General features: G+C 37.9%; 1 protein-coding gene across 3 annotated transcripts in view; it reads right to left on the bottom strand.

The window, feature by feature from the left end:
- The window catches only part of LOC131538587 (NLR family CARD domain-containing protein 3-like), a 30,933-nt gene that overhangs the window by 5,464 nt on the left and 9,169 nt on the right, over positions 1 to 16,300 (bottom strand). For all 3 annotated transcript variants that reach the window (XM_058772497.1, XM_058772500.1, XM_058772498.1), the window contains exons 4-6: positions 13,358 to 15,151; positions 5,203 to 5,379; positions 74 to 247 (exon numbers count right to left, since the gene is read on the bottom strand). In XM_058772497.1, the coding sequence (XP_058628480.1) occupies positions 74 to 247; positions 5,203 to 5,379; positions 13,358 to 15,151 (2,145 nt within the window). The remainder of the gene's footprint in view (positions 1 to 73; positions 248 to 5,202; positions 5,380 to 13,357; positions 15,152 to 16,300) is intronic.

The following is a 16,300-nucleotide window of genomic DNA, read 5'->3' as shown; positions in this document are numbered from 1 at the left end:
TATAGCATATGTATAGTACACAGCCACTGAGGAGTTGAATTAGTAAAATCTAAAATCTTTCTGCTGGACATACTTCAGTTTGACCAATGAGCAAGTTGAATCCTCCAGTTTTTCAGTGAGCAGTTTGATTCCTGAATCTCCTGGGTGATTGTAGCTCAGATCCAGCTCTCTCAGGTGTAAGGGGTTTGAACTCAGAGCTGAAAACGCATAACGACAGCCTTTCTCTGTCACCATACAGCCAGACAATCTGAAAACACAGCAATAGTTCACATGACAATCAGACATCTTTCACACATTTATAATAATTTCAGCCATGAATTATTCCTGCGAAACCATTGGAATTTCTGTGATGGTTTCTATTGGGCTTCTATTGTTTTTTTTAGCAGGGATGGCTAATTAACTAGCTAACGTCAACTAGTTTCCTCCCTCACGTTACTTCACAGAGCGGGGAATATCAGACTAAAGTACTGCGTTTCTGCGATTTAGTACAATAATTAAATTTAGCTGGTATCATGTCTATAATTTTAAGCCTCCTGCCATTGTTTACATCTGTTCAAAATCACGTCATTTAAAAAACAAACAAACTGCTGGCTCTCAGGTGTCTTTGCCACGGTTTGAGTGTTATACGGACTAGAGAGACGTGTGTGTGTGTGTATGACACAATCGCGCAATCTCCTTATGTGTATGTGCACACATCTTTGTACCTCACCGCTCATAACTTGGACTGAAAGATGAATGTGTAGAAAGTGAGCATGTCTCCAAAAATCTTGTTGAGCTGCAGGTTTAATGACTGCATTTTTTTTTTTTTTTTTTTTTTACAGAAATTATGTTTTGATTTATGTTTTTGATTATTGAGCTGTAGGTTTAGGTTAAGTGACTGAATTGTTTTTGTTTTTTCTTCATTTACAAGGATTTTTTTTTTTTTTTTTTTAAAGAAAATAATTTATTTATGTTCTGTTTATTGTTGAGCTGCAGGTTTAGGCTCACTTAAGTGACTGCACTTAATTTAATTAACAAGAATTCAATCATTTATTTTAATTATTTAGCCTGACATGTTTACTGTTCCAAAATGTTCTGTATGTTTCTTAAAAATAAAATATATTGTGTTCAGTGGAAAAAACTTTGTTTTTTACCCAGACATTTAAAAATAACATATTTTATAAGTGTAATTGCAGTACCGTGATAACGTGAAACCATGATATTTTTATCTAAGGTTATCATACCGTCAGAATCTCATTAGCCCATTCCTAATATAAAGTATCTCACAAAAGTGAGTACACCCCTCACATTTCGGCAATCATTTTAGTATAGCCATTATTGTCAAAAAACTGGCATCAAAAGTGAGTACACCCTACGTGAAAACAGCTATACGTCATTTAACCATGCAAAGCCACATGTCCTATTCATCATGTTCATGTTTTTGTCTGCTTGACAGGACTGTACAAATTTGTGTATCTTATTTTAGAGCAGTTAAAATTTGGTGCTTTGAGTACAATTCTCTCATACTGACCACTGGATGTTCAACATGGCACCTCATGGCAAAGAGCTCTCTGAGGATTTGAGAATTAGAATTGTTGCTCTCCACAAAGATGGCCTAGGCTATAAGAAGTTCGGTAACACCCTGAAACTGAGTTACAGTACAGTGGCCAGGGTCATACAGAGGCTTTCCAAGACGGGTTTCACTCGGAATAGGCCTCACAAGGGTCGATCAAAGAAGTTGAGTCCTTGTGCTGTGCATCAGGTGCAGAAGTTGGCTTCAAAAAACAGATGCATGAGTGCTGCCAGCATTGCTTTAGAGGTTGCAGAAGAGGAAGGTCAGCTTGTCAGTGCTCAGACCATACGCCGCACACTGCAACAAGTCGGTTTGCATGGCCGTCGTCCCAGAAGGAATCCTCTTCTGAAGCTGGCTCACAAAAAAGCCTGCAAACAGTTTGCTGAAGACAACCTGGCCAAGAGCATGAATTACTGGAACCATGTCCTGTGGTCTGATGAGTCTAAGGTAAACTTGTTTGGCTCAGATAGTGACCAGCATTTGTGGTGACGCCCTGGTGAGGAGTACCAAGAAAATTGTATCTTGCCTACAGTCAAGCATCTTGTGGTAGCATCATGTGCTACTGGTACTGGGGAGCTGCAGTTCATTGAGAATGTCACTGTGACATTCTGAAGCAGATGATGATGCCCTCCCTTCAGAAACTGGGCAGTTTTCCAACATAATGACCCCAAACACACCACCAAGATGACAACTGCCATGCTGATGAAGCTGAAGGTGAAGGTGATGGAGTGGCCAAGTATGTTTCCAGACCTGAACCCTATTGAACACCTGTGGGGCATCCTCAAGCAGAAGGTGGAGAAGCACCATGTGTCTAACATCCAACAGCAGATAGAGGAGTGGAAGAGGATGCCAACAACAACCTGTGCAGCTCTGGTGAATTCCATGCCCAGGAGGATTAAGGCAGTGCTAGATAACAATGGTGCCCCTTGTTACTTTTGTTGCCAGTTATTTGGACAATAATGGCTATATGTTGAGTTATATTTAGAGGACAGTAAATTTGTACTTCTATACAAGCTGCACATTGACTACTTAATTTGTGTAGTACTGTCCCTTGAGAAGATATACTAAATTTTTTGCTGAAATGTGAGGGGTTTACTCACTTTTGTGAAATACTGTATATATGTGTGTGTGTGACCGGTTCTGGCAAAATGAGTCGGAGTGCGCAAATTTTCTAAAATTAGTTCTTTTTAATTTCACATTCTCAAGTAAAATACCTTCAAAATGATATATGGCTTGTTGGAATCGGATAAAAAATGACTGAGCTACAGCGGTTTGAAGGCAATACAGGCAGCAGATCTGTTTTTGAAAAAAAATCGAGTTAAAGATTCCAAAGCAAAATCACCAAGCAACGTTGCATATTTTCCTCCAATTATTTTCTTAATAACAATTACTATACTATTAATCACAATATAGCTATTTTTATTTTATCTTTGTTATTAAAAATAAGAACAAAGATGCAAATAAACAGTAGTTTAATCAAGAGCAGCAAGTGATTCCATCTTTTCTTTTAATGTATGATTAGCATTGAGAGTCTCAATTTGAGACAGATCTATATTAAGACCTACTGTAATGCATGGATCAAATATAATGTTACACATCAGATTTCCCCCCAACCATTAAATGTAAATGTCAGTCAGCGCGATCGTTTTGTTTTCATCAGCATGGGTTTAAAAATAATATTTCACTGGTTTGGACTCATGTCATGGAGAATTCGATATGAATATTCACAAAGCTGGAATGCTGCGCTTTGCAACAATAGACTTACAACTTGTGGTGAGAAGCAGCAGCAGCCGTCTAGAAGTGCGCAGAGAAAAAGGTACTCCTCTCAGAAAACGCACAAAATAAAGATAATTTTAGCATTGGGATCACTAGAAGAGGGCTTAATGAACTCATTTTTGTGAAAACCTCAAATTTGACCAAAACTGACATTTTTCATTTCTTTTGCCTGTAGCTCAAAATTAGTCCGTGCGACTTCCGACTCGTTCCGCCAGAACGGGTCACACACATATATATATATATTTATATATTAGGGTTGTCAATCAATTAAAATATTTAATCGCATGATTGTCATGAGTTAACTCGCGATTAATCACAACTTAAACGCACATTTTTATCTGTTCTAAATGTACCTTAAATTAATCATTTTCAAGTTTTTAATACTCTAATCAACATGGGCATGGACAAATTTGGATGATTTATGCAATATACAGTATTTTTATTATTAGTGAAACCATAGTTAACCCTTTAAAACCTAAGGGTAAAATAGGTCATTTTCACACATTTTGTTTATTTGACTGTAAAATTCTAACAGAATGTGCTATTTTCAAGTGCAAGGTGTCATTTTTTTCAGAAAACAAATGGCTTTCAAAAAAGTACAGTTCTTGACCATTAATCTTGTGTTTTGAGTTTGTAAACAGAATTTAAATAGACAAAAATAAAAAAAAAACGGAATAATTTTTCTGTTTTTTATTTAGAAAAAAAAAGAGAAAAATCATGATCGAAATAATCCAACACTTCTTACTTCAAAATTCAACTATAATACATATATACAAGTATTTTTGGGACACTGGGTTGCACAGTTTTCATTCAGGAGGCTTTTTTGTTCATACACGCACACATTTACACATGCATGCACCCATTCATTTACATGCACGGACTCATTATAGCGACGCACATACCACATGTGAAAAAGTCTCACTCAGCCTGCTCCCAAAGTCTCATCAAAAATCATCCTAATCGACTCTTATGCTGTTTACTCCTCCTTGACCATGTTTTTGTTCATTTTGTTTATTATTTTATGCAATAACAAACTCCACGCTCCCTATCTCTCCATTCAAATTCTCCCTTCCCGCTCTCCCGGAAATCTGCCGTCATTTGTTGACGGAGCGCAAGAAATTACCGTAATAAGCCATATATTGCCGAAAAGCGCATGTTGTCTGCTGTCAGGAGCAATTTGAATTATTTTGATAGTGCAAACGGTAGAAGAGTTATGGTAAAATGAATACAGCTTGGTCTTATGTGTCGGCGCCGACACAGCCGGTTTAAAAGGGTTAACAGAGCATGAAGACGTTTCAAAGATCATAGATGTTTTGCAAAAAACTTGTCCATGTCTATTAAACACTTGTAAAAATGTTCTTTTTTTCATGTTTACATTTCCATACCATTTCTTCTGAACATGCAAAATGTAAATTTATTATTTATTACATTTGTTTGCCTCTCTGTGCCCATATACTGCATTTTGATGCAGCTAAATTCTCAATAAAACTGTTTTTATTTATATATTTTAGTGTTTCTGTTGTCAGACAATGGAATTGATATGAAATAGTGACTGAATAGACAATAGCTGTGATGCAATTTCAGCTATACTTGCATGTTAAATTCTTCATCTTCGTTGCATGTAAAATCTCCATCCATTTCTCCAACTACGGGCTAGGCCACGGGTCAAACAGAAAATGCGTGCTGCGTTAATCGCACTTTAATAAAATTAGTGGTGTTAAAATGAATTTGCGTTAACGCGTAATATATAATATATTTTATATAATTTTTTTTTTTTTTGATGCATGTTGCATTTTCAAATCCAGAAAGACATTGGAAACACTGGATCATGAGCTGTTCACATGTAAATTATTTATTTTATTGAAACCATTTACCTCAGAATCTCCAGCTGACAGTTTAGACTCTTCAGTCCATCAGAAAGAAGCTTCACTCCAGAATCCTTCAGGTCATTGTTACTCAGATCCAGCTCTCTCAGGATGTTTGAGTTTGAGGATTGTAAAACTGAAGACAAACTTCCACAGGACTGAGCAGTGAGATTACATTCCCATAGCCTGTGTGAAGAACAAAACAAACAACTATACTGTGTAGCATCTGCTCAGGATCATTGATGACCGTTGGGGCTCTATGTTTTAAGAGACCCTTTAAGCCTTTTGACATTTACATATAAATTACAGACCTGGCCCATATTCTACATTTATATGGGTGCTAAATTGCCAATGGTTTTCCCCCACTATCAAGAAGATGCTAAACAGATCAACTCTCTGGTCTCCCCATCGAACTTCAAACACATTCCAAAGATAAGTAAATGACCCCCGGTGCCAGGCACTAACGGCCTGACTAGACCAGTGGACTACCTATTATTTCACTATTACTATTATTTGTATAGAGTGGTGGAACTATGATGTCACTTTGTATGCAAAAACCCGGAAGAGAAGAGAAATTACCTCCACAAATACAATACACATCACGCACACACATAAAGACATTTTATTTATTTAGACCATAATTAAGCGGTTATAAATGTATCTGGTATATTATATTATACTATTATATTAGCCTAGTTACAACTCTCTATTAGTATTAGTTAGACTCTAAACGCTTATATTCAGGTGTATGAGTGTATCTCTGCTTTAATATCTTCTAGAGGTTTTTTCTTGGCATCAAAATGATCTTCTCTTTATTCCTCAAACAATGATCTACACTATGTGATCATGAAATGCATCATACAATTTCTACTATGCTTTGAAGTAAAACTGCACCAACTCTCCAGACCAGCAATAAACACGCAAATGGGCAAAAAAGTGGGTGTCTATCAAAAGTCCCTACTCAGACTAATCATTGCTCAAAACCCTTCTTCTTCAAAACTCTCCTCAAGTTTGATTTTCTGGCAGTTTTTATCTTCAAGTAACTTTCGTCAATTGCGCTGTGGACATTTCTATCTTCAGAAGAACCAGAGGAAAACCTCCAGCTCACTCCTAAAGAACTCATCAAGAACCTCTGTTGTATACCGCGTCACAACTCTTGTTCAACAACAAAACCAATGCAAGCAACTGTTTACCACTATTTAGATGCGTGTTTAAGTTTAGATTTTTGATTCTTATTAGGTTGTGGTTAATTGATGTGAAATACTGACATTCTTGTGTTCTTCTCTCTTTCTTTCCTTCATGATGAATCTAAGAGACGCACACCTGACAGCAGAGAAACACACAGCAGCATGTTGGAGATCTAGTGCAGAGCTCCAGAGACTGTGTGTGGGTGTGTTCTGGTTACAGAATCCCAAATGACTATAATGTCACTTCGCTTATATACCTACACCAGAAACAAAGAAATCTTCAAATCGGTTGTAAAAACAAAAGACCTTTTTGGCCTGAGAAGGGAAACATTCTCACAAACCCTGAGGGGGAGACACCCCTCAGCAGCAGAACAGTATTTTTTTTAAAGTTTTCAATCTTTGTCATAATATAAGTGACTGCTGTGAATTTGGGACCATTTTACCAATCGCACAGAGACCTTTAGAATGATCTTCTTAAGATGTAATAACCACAAAATGTAAGGATAGTAAGTTGAGTTCTTGACACTTCCAAGTCAACTTTCAGTGATCTGGGGTCTCATTTATAAAACTCTCCGTAGATTTCATCGTAAAATTTATACCATGTTTGGTCTCTATCATTTCGACTTTGGATGATCTAATTGTGTGTATATTATAGAGAGTGTATATTATATGTTGATACCTATGGAACATATTAGTGTTCTAAGAATCTTTACTAGTTTGTATATCAACTTCTGATCCAGTTACATATGCAAATTACAATGCTAGGAGACAAATGGTCGTAAACTTTCCCTCCAAAAGTTCAAGACACCATTGGCTCTTTGACACCTGAAAGGAGTGACCTCTATATCAGATAAAGCTCTCATATCAGTGGCCCACCTTGCAGTCTGCGGTTCTTTTAGATTCTGAGAGGATGAGGAGGATGTGAGCTCCTCAGCAACACTTAAGTTTTTGCACCAGTTTTTGACTTTCCATTCAACCAAAGATCCTTGGATCTCAGCAGATCTTTTTCTTTGTTCTTTTTCACTTTCTGCCTGGGAAGAAACTCCCAATCACCACTGAGTCAGAACATCTTTGGAATTCATCACTCTTCAACCCGGAAGAACATGATCTCAAGTCCAAAACCTTGAAACCATCCAGACTTTCATCCGAGACTGCATCCGGACACTCGTCAACGACCAAGGCAATGCAAGTATCGTACATTTAACTAAACAAAACAGAGGTTTAGTATAAGTTATAGACCCCGTTATAAACGGTTTTACTGCTGATGGTTAACTGACTCTTTCCATAACTGCATTCTCTGTTTTCTCTAATGGCTTCATTCATCCACTTTAGCTCCCCTTTGTATGTACGCGTGAGTGTATGTTTATTCGTTTGTTTGTTTAGATTAGTTATGTGTGTTAGCGTTTAGTTAATAAAGGTTGTGTGCACAAATTACATGAGTTTCTGGTTCTGCCTTGCAAATTAATGTCTCTTTACGATTTTGACCCTCGTTACATGCTCTAATGCATTAATAGGAAAGTATTTTCTGTGGCCACGGAAATATCCTTTCTTAGAGTTGATATGAACTTACACTGAATGTTCGCTAGACGAAAAGATCAGCTGATGGCAATTTAATTCTGCTACAGTTATTACTGTCAGCCGCTATAAATAATTGTAATTAATCATGCCCCCTAATGCCCAGGTGAGTGGTGACCATGCTACTCCAAGAGGACAACTGGTACACGAGTAACAGGGAAAGTGTTACGAGATGAGAGTGACAGTGCTCAGTGACTGCAGGTGGAGGACATGTCTCTTGTTCACAAAGTATCTTTTTCCAGGGTTAAGCTATATTGTCCCCTATGTTATGGGTCTAAAGTAGAATTATCCTCCCCTGTGAATGGGTTGCTTAATAGGCCATTTTAATATGACTTAGTGCTGGAGTGAAAAAAAACCCTTCTGACTTCTGACCAGTACACAGAATTCAGCAGCTCTGCCCACAAGTCCTGTTAGAAAGTGGTCCGTACGTTTAAGCAAAACATGTCAGTCACATCATAAGTCCAGCCTTAGAGCCTGATGTAAGCACTTTGTACTGTCTCTATTCACAAAGATTGCTTCAAGTGACAGCTGAAAACTTATCTCTTTTGTCAACATTTGACTGCATCCTAAAAAAAAAAAAAAACCTTTGCTTTCGCTTTCCTTAATACCCTTTGATGTTTAGTATCATTCTAAAGGTCTCCCTGTTATTAGTAAAATGGTCTCAATTTCACATAAGTCACTTATATTTTGAGAAAGATTGAAAACCTTTGTAGAATTGTGTTTTGCGTCTCTGGAGCTCTGGACTAGATCTCCAATGTGCTGCTGTGCGTTTCTCTGCTGTCAGGTATGCACCGCTTGGATTCATCTTTGAGCAACTGATGTTATATATTTATCTGAATTGGAACTGATTTTAATTCTGAATTGGATTCTCATTTTTTAATTATGTAATTGGCATGATACATTTTTACAGGGTTCCCACAGGTCCTTGAAATCCTTGAAAGTTTGTGAATCTGATTAAAAATTTTCAAGGCCCTGGAGTTTTTGAAAATAAACAAACATTGATACAGGTCCTTGAAAATTCCATATTATTCCCTCCGGTCCGCTAATGTGTTATTTCGCCAACACTTTGTGCATACTAGCTTGCTTGATTTACGTTGCACATTTATGCGTTACGTTAAGTGTTTCCCATGTGAGGTACTTTGTGTTGTTCGTTGCCATGATGTTCACAAGCACCCGAAACTACTAAGATGGTACCTCAACGTTTCACAGACACACCGTGAAACATTGCAAAAATAGGCTGAAACCGCTGAAATGTGATGACTGGAAAATGCAAGTTTCAAGATATTTGGCTCACCAAAGAAGATTACAAAGAATGGCTTGCCAGAGATCCAAAGGATGTAATGTTGAATTGCTTTGCTTGTTAAGATAATGTAAAGCCATGAGGCAAGAAAAACTTAAAAGCATATTCATATATCTTAAAACTTCTGGTTACATGAGCCTAAGCTCTTTTCAATAAAATCCATGCAAAAGTTAATATCAGATCATTTTAGAATACAGTATAGTATGTACCAAATATTATTCAATTTTATGCAAAACAGAAATACGACAAATATCAGATTTCTGTCATATGGCCAAAAATAAATGCAAAAAAAAAAAAAAAAAATTGCTTTTTTGCATAGTTGTGTTTGACAAATGAAAACTGTAACAATGTATCTTACAAGGTGACGCAATGTAACCTTTGCTCTCACTTGAAATGTGTCCCCACATTAAGTCCTTGAATTTGAGGGTATTGGACCTGGAAAGTCCTTGAAAGGTCCTTGAATTTGAAGTTAACCAAGGTGTGGGAACCCTGTTTTTACCTGACAAATAAAATGTTATATTTGATTTATTCTGATCTCTTCTGGAATCATTATTTCTAGTAGATTAAACTGCAGTCTGGTGTTTCCGCAAATCTGCATCCAGGATAGATAATACTGAATTACCAATGGATGGACCATGGGGCACACCATTAGGGGCTTCCAATTTCTGACTGTCACTGACTTAAGTTGCATTTTTCGTGATTATAAAAAAGAAAATACACTTTTTGTTATTTGCTTGCAGGGTGCAGCATACTTAAAGGTATTATAATCACCCTGCATCCTCCGAGTAAGATCTGAACAGGCGAGTTTGTGTCCAGCAACACCCGGGGCCTCATTTATAACCATTGCATAGGTACAAAACCTGCCCTGAAAGAGACGTACGCCACTTCCTACGCAAAAGGTGGGATTTATAAAAGTGCAACCTGCACGCAAACTCTGACCCATGCGTACAAACTAATTTTCCTCGTGTGAGAAAATTCATTAAGTAAACAACAATTTTAAACTCTGTTTTCATGTCGATATACACGTTTACATTACATATTATACCCTCATTAATTGAGATAAGCACTGAAATTACATAAAGTCATTATGCAGAAGTTAAACCAAAATTAGCCTATATGAAATTAGACATAATTTGTAGTGGATGCGCTTGACCACTTTTCCAGTGGCATGCTATGTTTTAATGACAGCGATGAGTGCTATAGGTGCACAATTCATATTTAAACTAAACTGCAGATCTCATGTACGGGGCCTCGCACATGACATACAGGGGGAAAAAAAAGTAGGCTAAATCGTGTGCACAATTTACTATTTCGTACGCACGATTTAGCAAATCGAGGGAACGAATTAGCAAATCGAGTGCACAATTTAGCAAATCGAGGGAACGAAATAGTAATCATGTGCATGTTTCAGTAAATCGCTCGCACGATTTATTTTTTTTCTTGCGTGTCATGTGCGGGGAATCCCCAACACAGGAAACGCAAGTAAGACCTCCAGATTCTAGCTGAATTGATGCATTTAATATAAAGTTTAATAGCCTCATTGAAAAACTAAATGCGAGGGTTAATTAAATAATTGATGGTTGTTCAAGTCTAAGTAATTGCATATATTGCTATTAACTGGGCATTTCATATTTTCACTCTCTCAAACTCATTCTTTCCTCACTTTCTCTCTTTCTGCAATTTGTGTGAATGTGTGAGTGCATTTGTCTGTGTCAGATTTGTTTATATGTCTTAGATTTGTCCAATAAAGTCTTATTTAAATTGACTTGATGTTAAATGGCCTGTTCAATGAATTGCGTTCAATGAGTCGCACGACCAAGCATGCGTTCTTGCCATCCAGAACTCTCCAGACCTCCGTTAAAGTTTCGCGACTCAGCCAAAAACTTCAAAGTCTTTGCGTCTCGCAAACTCAGACTCTCAGAATAACTTTTTATCACATCACACTGTGTCACCCGGCAACCAACCTCCAAAGCTCCACCCGGCACTCCAACAGTCAATCCACCACCATGTGTGTTTCCCACCGAGAACTGATCGCTAACCAATCAGCGACGCCGTGATTCTCTCTACCAGACACCCTCACCCTCTGCAAGATTCCCTCTTCCCCCATCGAGGAAAACCCCTGCTTGCATGAGCACCCAAACACAAGTACAACAAACTCCTTGCTGAACTAGTGCAAAATTTTCATAAGCAGATAAAATCTAAGCAAACTGATAACTGAATGATTCTCTCAGGTTGCGGTCTAAGAAATAGTGGGAACCACTAGACTTTTGGGACTCCATTCAGTCTCTGTAATTCTCATTCCCTGCAGACTGTATGCATGTATGTGTGTGTGTGCTTTCAGTAGTTTAGTTTCACGTATAGTAGGGTAGTTCAATAAATTCTTGTTTCATTGTAAAGAGCAGTGTCTTTTTTTTTTTTTATGCTTGTGCTGCTGATCTTGTTACCTAGCTCACAATCAGTAAATTACCATGCTATTATATAATTACTGTTGGCCACAGGAATAACATAAATCCAGAATTGGTAAAATATACTAAATTTCAACTTTACGGTGGACAAAAAGTTGATAAAATATAAAATATTAACTCTGAATCAATTGTCAATCAAGTTGATTCCAAATCCTTTGGATTCAATTCTATTTGAACCATTTGAATTGATTTTTCCTTACAATCTTGTAAATAAGTGTATATATATATATATATACACACACACACACAGTATATATTTGTACCGAACCGGTACGGGTCTTTCGATACGGTACTCATGTGTACCAAACGAATACAGTATTTTTCTTTTTTTTTCAGGAAATTCAAATAATAAATGGCATTTTGACAGTCTTTGATGTGGCATGACAGATCGTTGTATAAAAGCCTTGGAGAGCCTCTTCTGGGATGGTTCAGAAACGTGCTGGTATAAACTCAACATAAGCATTGACAAGAGCGGCCGCGATCAGCTCCGGTTCCCGTGTCTGAGCTGTAACGCACAGCAGACATGAATGCGATCATTCCTTCCTCTGTACTACTAGTTTTAATGCGAATAAACATGACTGAACATCTCATGCTTCATGTAATCGCTCTGCGGAAAGACGTCAACAAAACAGCGTGGAAATAAAATGTCACGTAGCATTTAATTTACCTCAGCAAGTCATCAGTGTCCACAGCTCGTTAGTTCACTAGAGAAATTAAGTCTAGAGAGGAGCATTTCACAAAATATTACACCATGTACTCATATTTTACTAAACCTGTTAGTCTTAATTATTTAATATAGCCTATGTTTAAATTAATCTGTTATGAAACATGCTATAACAGCCAGTGTGTAATTGAATATATTTTAACAAATAGCATAGAATTTTTATTTTTTAGTTAATTTAAAAACTGCATTATGTGCAATTTACATGTTTGCATACATTTTTTTTCTTTTAAGTTGAGTGTTGATCATCTATTTAAAAATAAATAGTAATTAAATTTAAGTTTGGGTTAAGTTGTTTGGTCTAATTGTAACCTTATAATGTAAAAGGGCTCCCTATAGTTTTAAGCATAAGCTGAGGTAGATTTTTATCACTAAGAAAATTTTTACTATAACTGAATGTATTTAAAGAAAGAGCAACTTGTTCAGTAAACCACTGTTTATTAAAAAAAAAAAAAAAAAAAGTTTAGTTTTTCCCCCTGCTGTACCGAAATCATACCAAACCGTGACATTAAAACCGAGGTACGTACTGAACCGTAATATTTGTGTACCGTTACACCCCTAATATGTACATTATATATATATTGATGTCAATTAACTTAATTAGTTGCTAGACGTTCTCCCAGCTGAATCATTTCAAAATGTATTGCTTTTTCAGCCCTTTGTTGCCCCCGTGCCAACTATTTTGAGACCTGTAGCAGGCATCAAATTTGAAGCTCATGTTGTGCATAAAATTGTAAAATTTCTCAGTTTTAACATTTGTTATGTTATCTATGTTCTATTGTGAATAAAATATTGGCTCAACATTTCCGGAATTCGGGTTACATATATATCATTAGAGGCCAAACTGAAAATTATAAATTATTGTAATAATAGTAAATGTGATAATTTTTTCAGGTTTGTTTCCAGTGTTACTTACCGAACTGATCTGGATTCTTTAATCACAGGTAACAGATTCTGAAGAACTTTATCTGCTGTATTTTGTACTCCAATAAACGGTTTTAAATCAAACACATCCATCTTCTGCTCTGATGTCAGCAACACATAAACCAGAGCTGACCACTGTGAAGAGTTTAGTTTTGTTTCTCTTATTTCTCCAGATTTCAGATAATCTTGCGTCTCCTGCATCAGTGAATGATCACCCAGTTCATTCAGACAGTGGAACAGATTGATGGATTTATCTGAAGAGCGATTCTTCCTGATTTTCTGTTTGATGTACTGAACTGTTTCCTCTTTGTTGTAGGAGCAGCTTCCTGTCTGTGTCAGTAGTTTTCGTAAGAGAGTCTGATTAGACTCCAGTGACAGACCCAGAAGAAAACGTAAAAAAAGATCCAGATGTCCATTCTTACTCTGTAAAGCCTCATACACAGCTCTCTGATGCAGCTCAGATAATGAAACTTGTTTTGATGAAATATTTAGAAACCTGAACAAAACTTTAAAGAGGAAACTGGTTTGGTCAAACACATTGATGTTGTTGATTGTACAGGAAAGGTGCACATATAGAGCTGCTAGATGTTCCTGAATGCTCAGATGAACAAAGCAGAAGACTTTCCCCTGATACAAGCCCAACTCCTCTCTGAAGATCTGAGTGCACAATCCTGAGTACACTGATGCTTCTGTCACATCAATGCCACACTCTCTCAGGTCTTCCTCATAGAAGATCAGGTTTCCTTTCACAAGCTGCTGGAAAGCCAGCTTCCCCAGTTTGAGGATCATGTCTTCATCTGTCACCTTCTTCTCATAGTCCTTCTCACGTTTGATGTTGGTCTGAAGGATCAGGAAGTGTGTGTACATTTGAGTGAGAGTCTTGGGAATCTCTCCAGTCTCTGCTGGACTCAACATCTTCTCCAGAACAGTGGCTGAGATCCAGCAGAAGACTGGGATGTGGCACATGATGTAGAGGCTCCTGGATGACTTCAGGTGTGAGATGATCCTTTCGGCCAGACTCTGATCACTGATTCTCTTCCTGAAGTATTCCTCCTTCTGTGGCTCATTGAAGCCTCGTACCTCTGTCACTCGATGGACACACTCAGAGGGGACGAGATCAGCTGCTGCTGGTCTGGAGGTTATCCAGATGAGAGCAGAGGGAAGCAGATTCCCCACAATTAGGTTCATCAGCAGCATGTCCACTGAGGCTGATTTAGATATATTACAGAGTTTCACTTTGCTCCTAAAGTTCAGTGACAGTCGAGACTCATCCAGACCATCAAAGATGAACAACACTTTATATTCACTACAGGATATTTCCATTTCTCTAGTTTCAGGGAAAAAGACATGAAGAAGATCTGAAAGACTGAGTGTTTTGTCCTTAATCAAGTAGATTTCTCTGAAAGGCAGTGGAAATATGAGCTGGACGTCCTGATTCTCTTTCCCTTCAGCCCAGTCCAGGATGAACTTCTGCACAGAGACTGTTTTTCCAATGCCAGCCACTCCCTTTGTCAGCACAGTTCTGATGGCTTTGTCTTGTCTAGGTAAAGGTCTAAAGATGTCATTGCATTTGATGGCAGTGTCCTCTGTTGCTGTTCTCCTGGATAGTGTCTCAATCTGTCTCACCTCATGCTCATTACTGATCTCTCCACTCTCACTCTCTGTGATGTAGAGCTCTGTGTAGATCTCATTCAGGAGTGTTGGTTTTCCCTGTGTCTTTGTTCCCTCATACAGGCACTCAAACTTCTTCATCAGATTTGATCTAAATATGTTGAGGATGTCATGTCTGTAAAATTAAAAAAATCCACATTATTACAGGAGTTAATTAGCACACTGGGTCTCATTCACTAATAATTGTGTGGATTATTTTGTATTTGTATGCACAGAGAAACCTCTCATGAAAAAGTGAATTTGAAGTATTCTAAATGAGCAGCCATAGCCTTTGTCAGGGATTTGGATTTTTGGCCAGCTGTGTTTTTCCTTTTTGTGTCTGTGTTTGTGAGTTGGTGTATCCCGGGCCATGGCTATGCACTTCTCTCTGTGGCTGATTGCTGAATGTGAATCACCTGCTGCCAATCAACTAATCTGCCTCCAGTATTTAAACCCTGGGTCTTCAGTCATTCTATGCCAGATTGTTCAGTCTGTCTATGTGGTACTGTGCTAAGGCCTCCCAGTGTCTTTAGACCAGTTTTTGTGTCATGTGTTTTGTTGGAGTTCTAATTCTGTTTCTCCTATGCTTTAGACCTCACTCCACCTGCATTCATCCTGCATTCTGCCTGCCACGCCCGATAAACAAACTACTCTCTCTGCTCTACCAACATATCTCTGGCCTGTTTGGTTTCCAGCTCACCTCAGCCAACAATCTTCAACAACAAATGAGAGATGGAATGTGTTGCTTGACTTTTGGCAATAAATTAATTTTATTTGCATCATTTTTAGTCTGTGTTCTGCTTTTGGGTCCAAAGCTGTGTTTGGTTACAACAGCCTTATGTCAATCTTGTCAAACATGCCGCTGTTTGCAGACGTGCTCTCACACAATCCTCAATGCCAAGTCTGTCATTCTCACCAGTTCTCGATGCAGTGTAGTGATATCGTGAGAACAGAAGAGAACGAGATCAGAGAGACGAGAGTGAACATGTAGTTGAGAGTTGTTAATAAAAGTTGATAGAGCATCAACAAAGTCTGATTATTGAGTCGAACAACACAACATAAATGGCGATGAGGATGAACACTTCACAGAACGACTAGGATTACCATTCAACTGTCGTTGGAACTTGGAAGCGACACTTGGATCTGACAGACTGACGGTCCTGACATAGACGGTCCGCGCACCGCTGAGATGTCGCTCAGGGACAGCTATCGCCGCCTATTCCACTGAACCTCAGAGCTTTGGATTTGTATGCAGAATACAAAACATGGAAAGACTCTTATAGTT

Source organism: Onychostoma macrolepis, chromosome 04 (assembly GCF_012432095.1).
Source record: "Onychostoma macrolepis isolate SWU-2019 chromosome 04, ASM1243209v1, whole genome shotgun sequence".
Lineage (NCBI taxonomy): Eukaryota > Metazoa > Chordata > Actinopteri > Cypriniformes > Cyprinidae > Onychostoma > Onychostoma macrolepis.
Note: the sequence above shows the minus strand (reverse complement) of the source record. Positions and strands in the feature narration are given on the sequence as shown.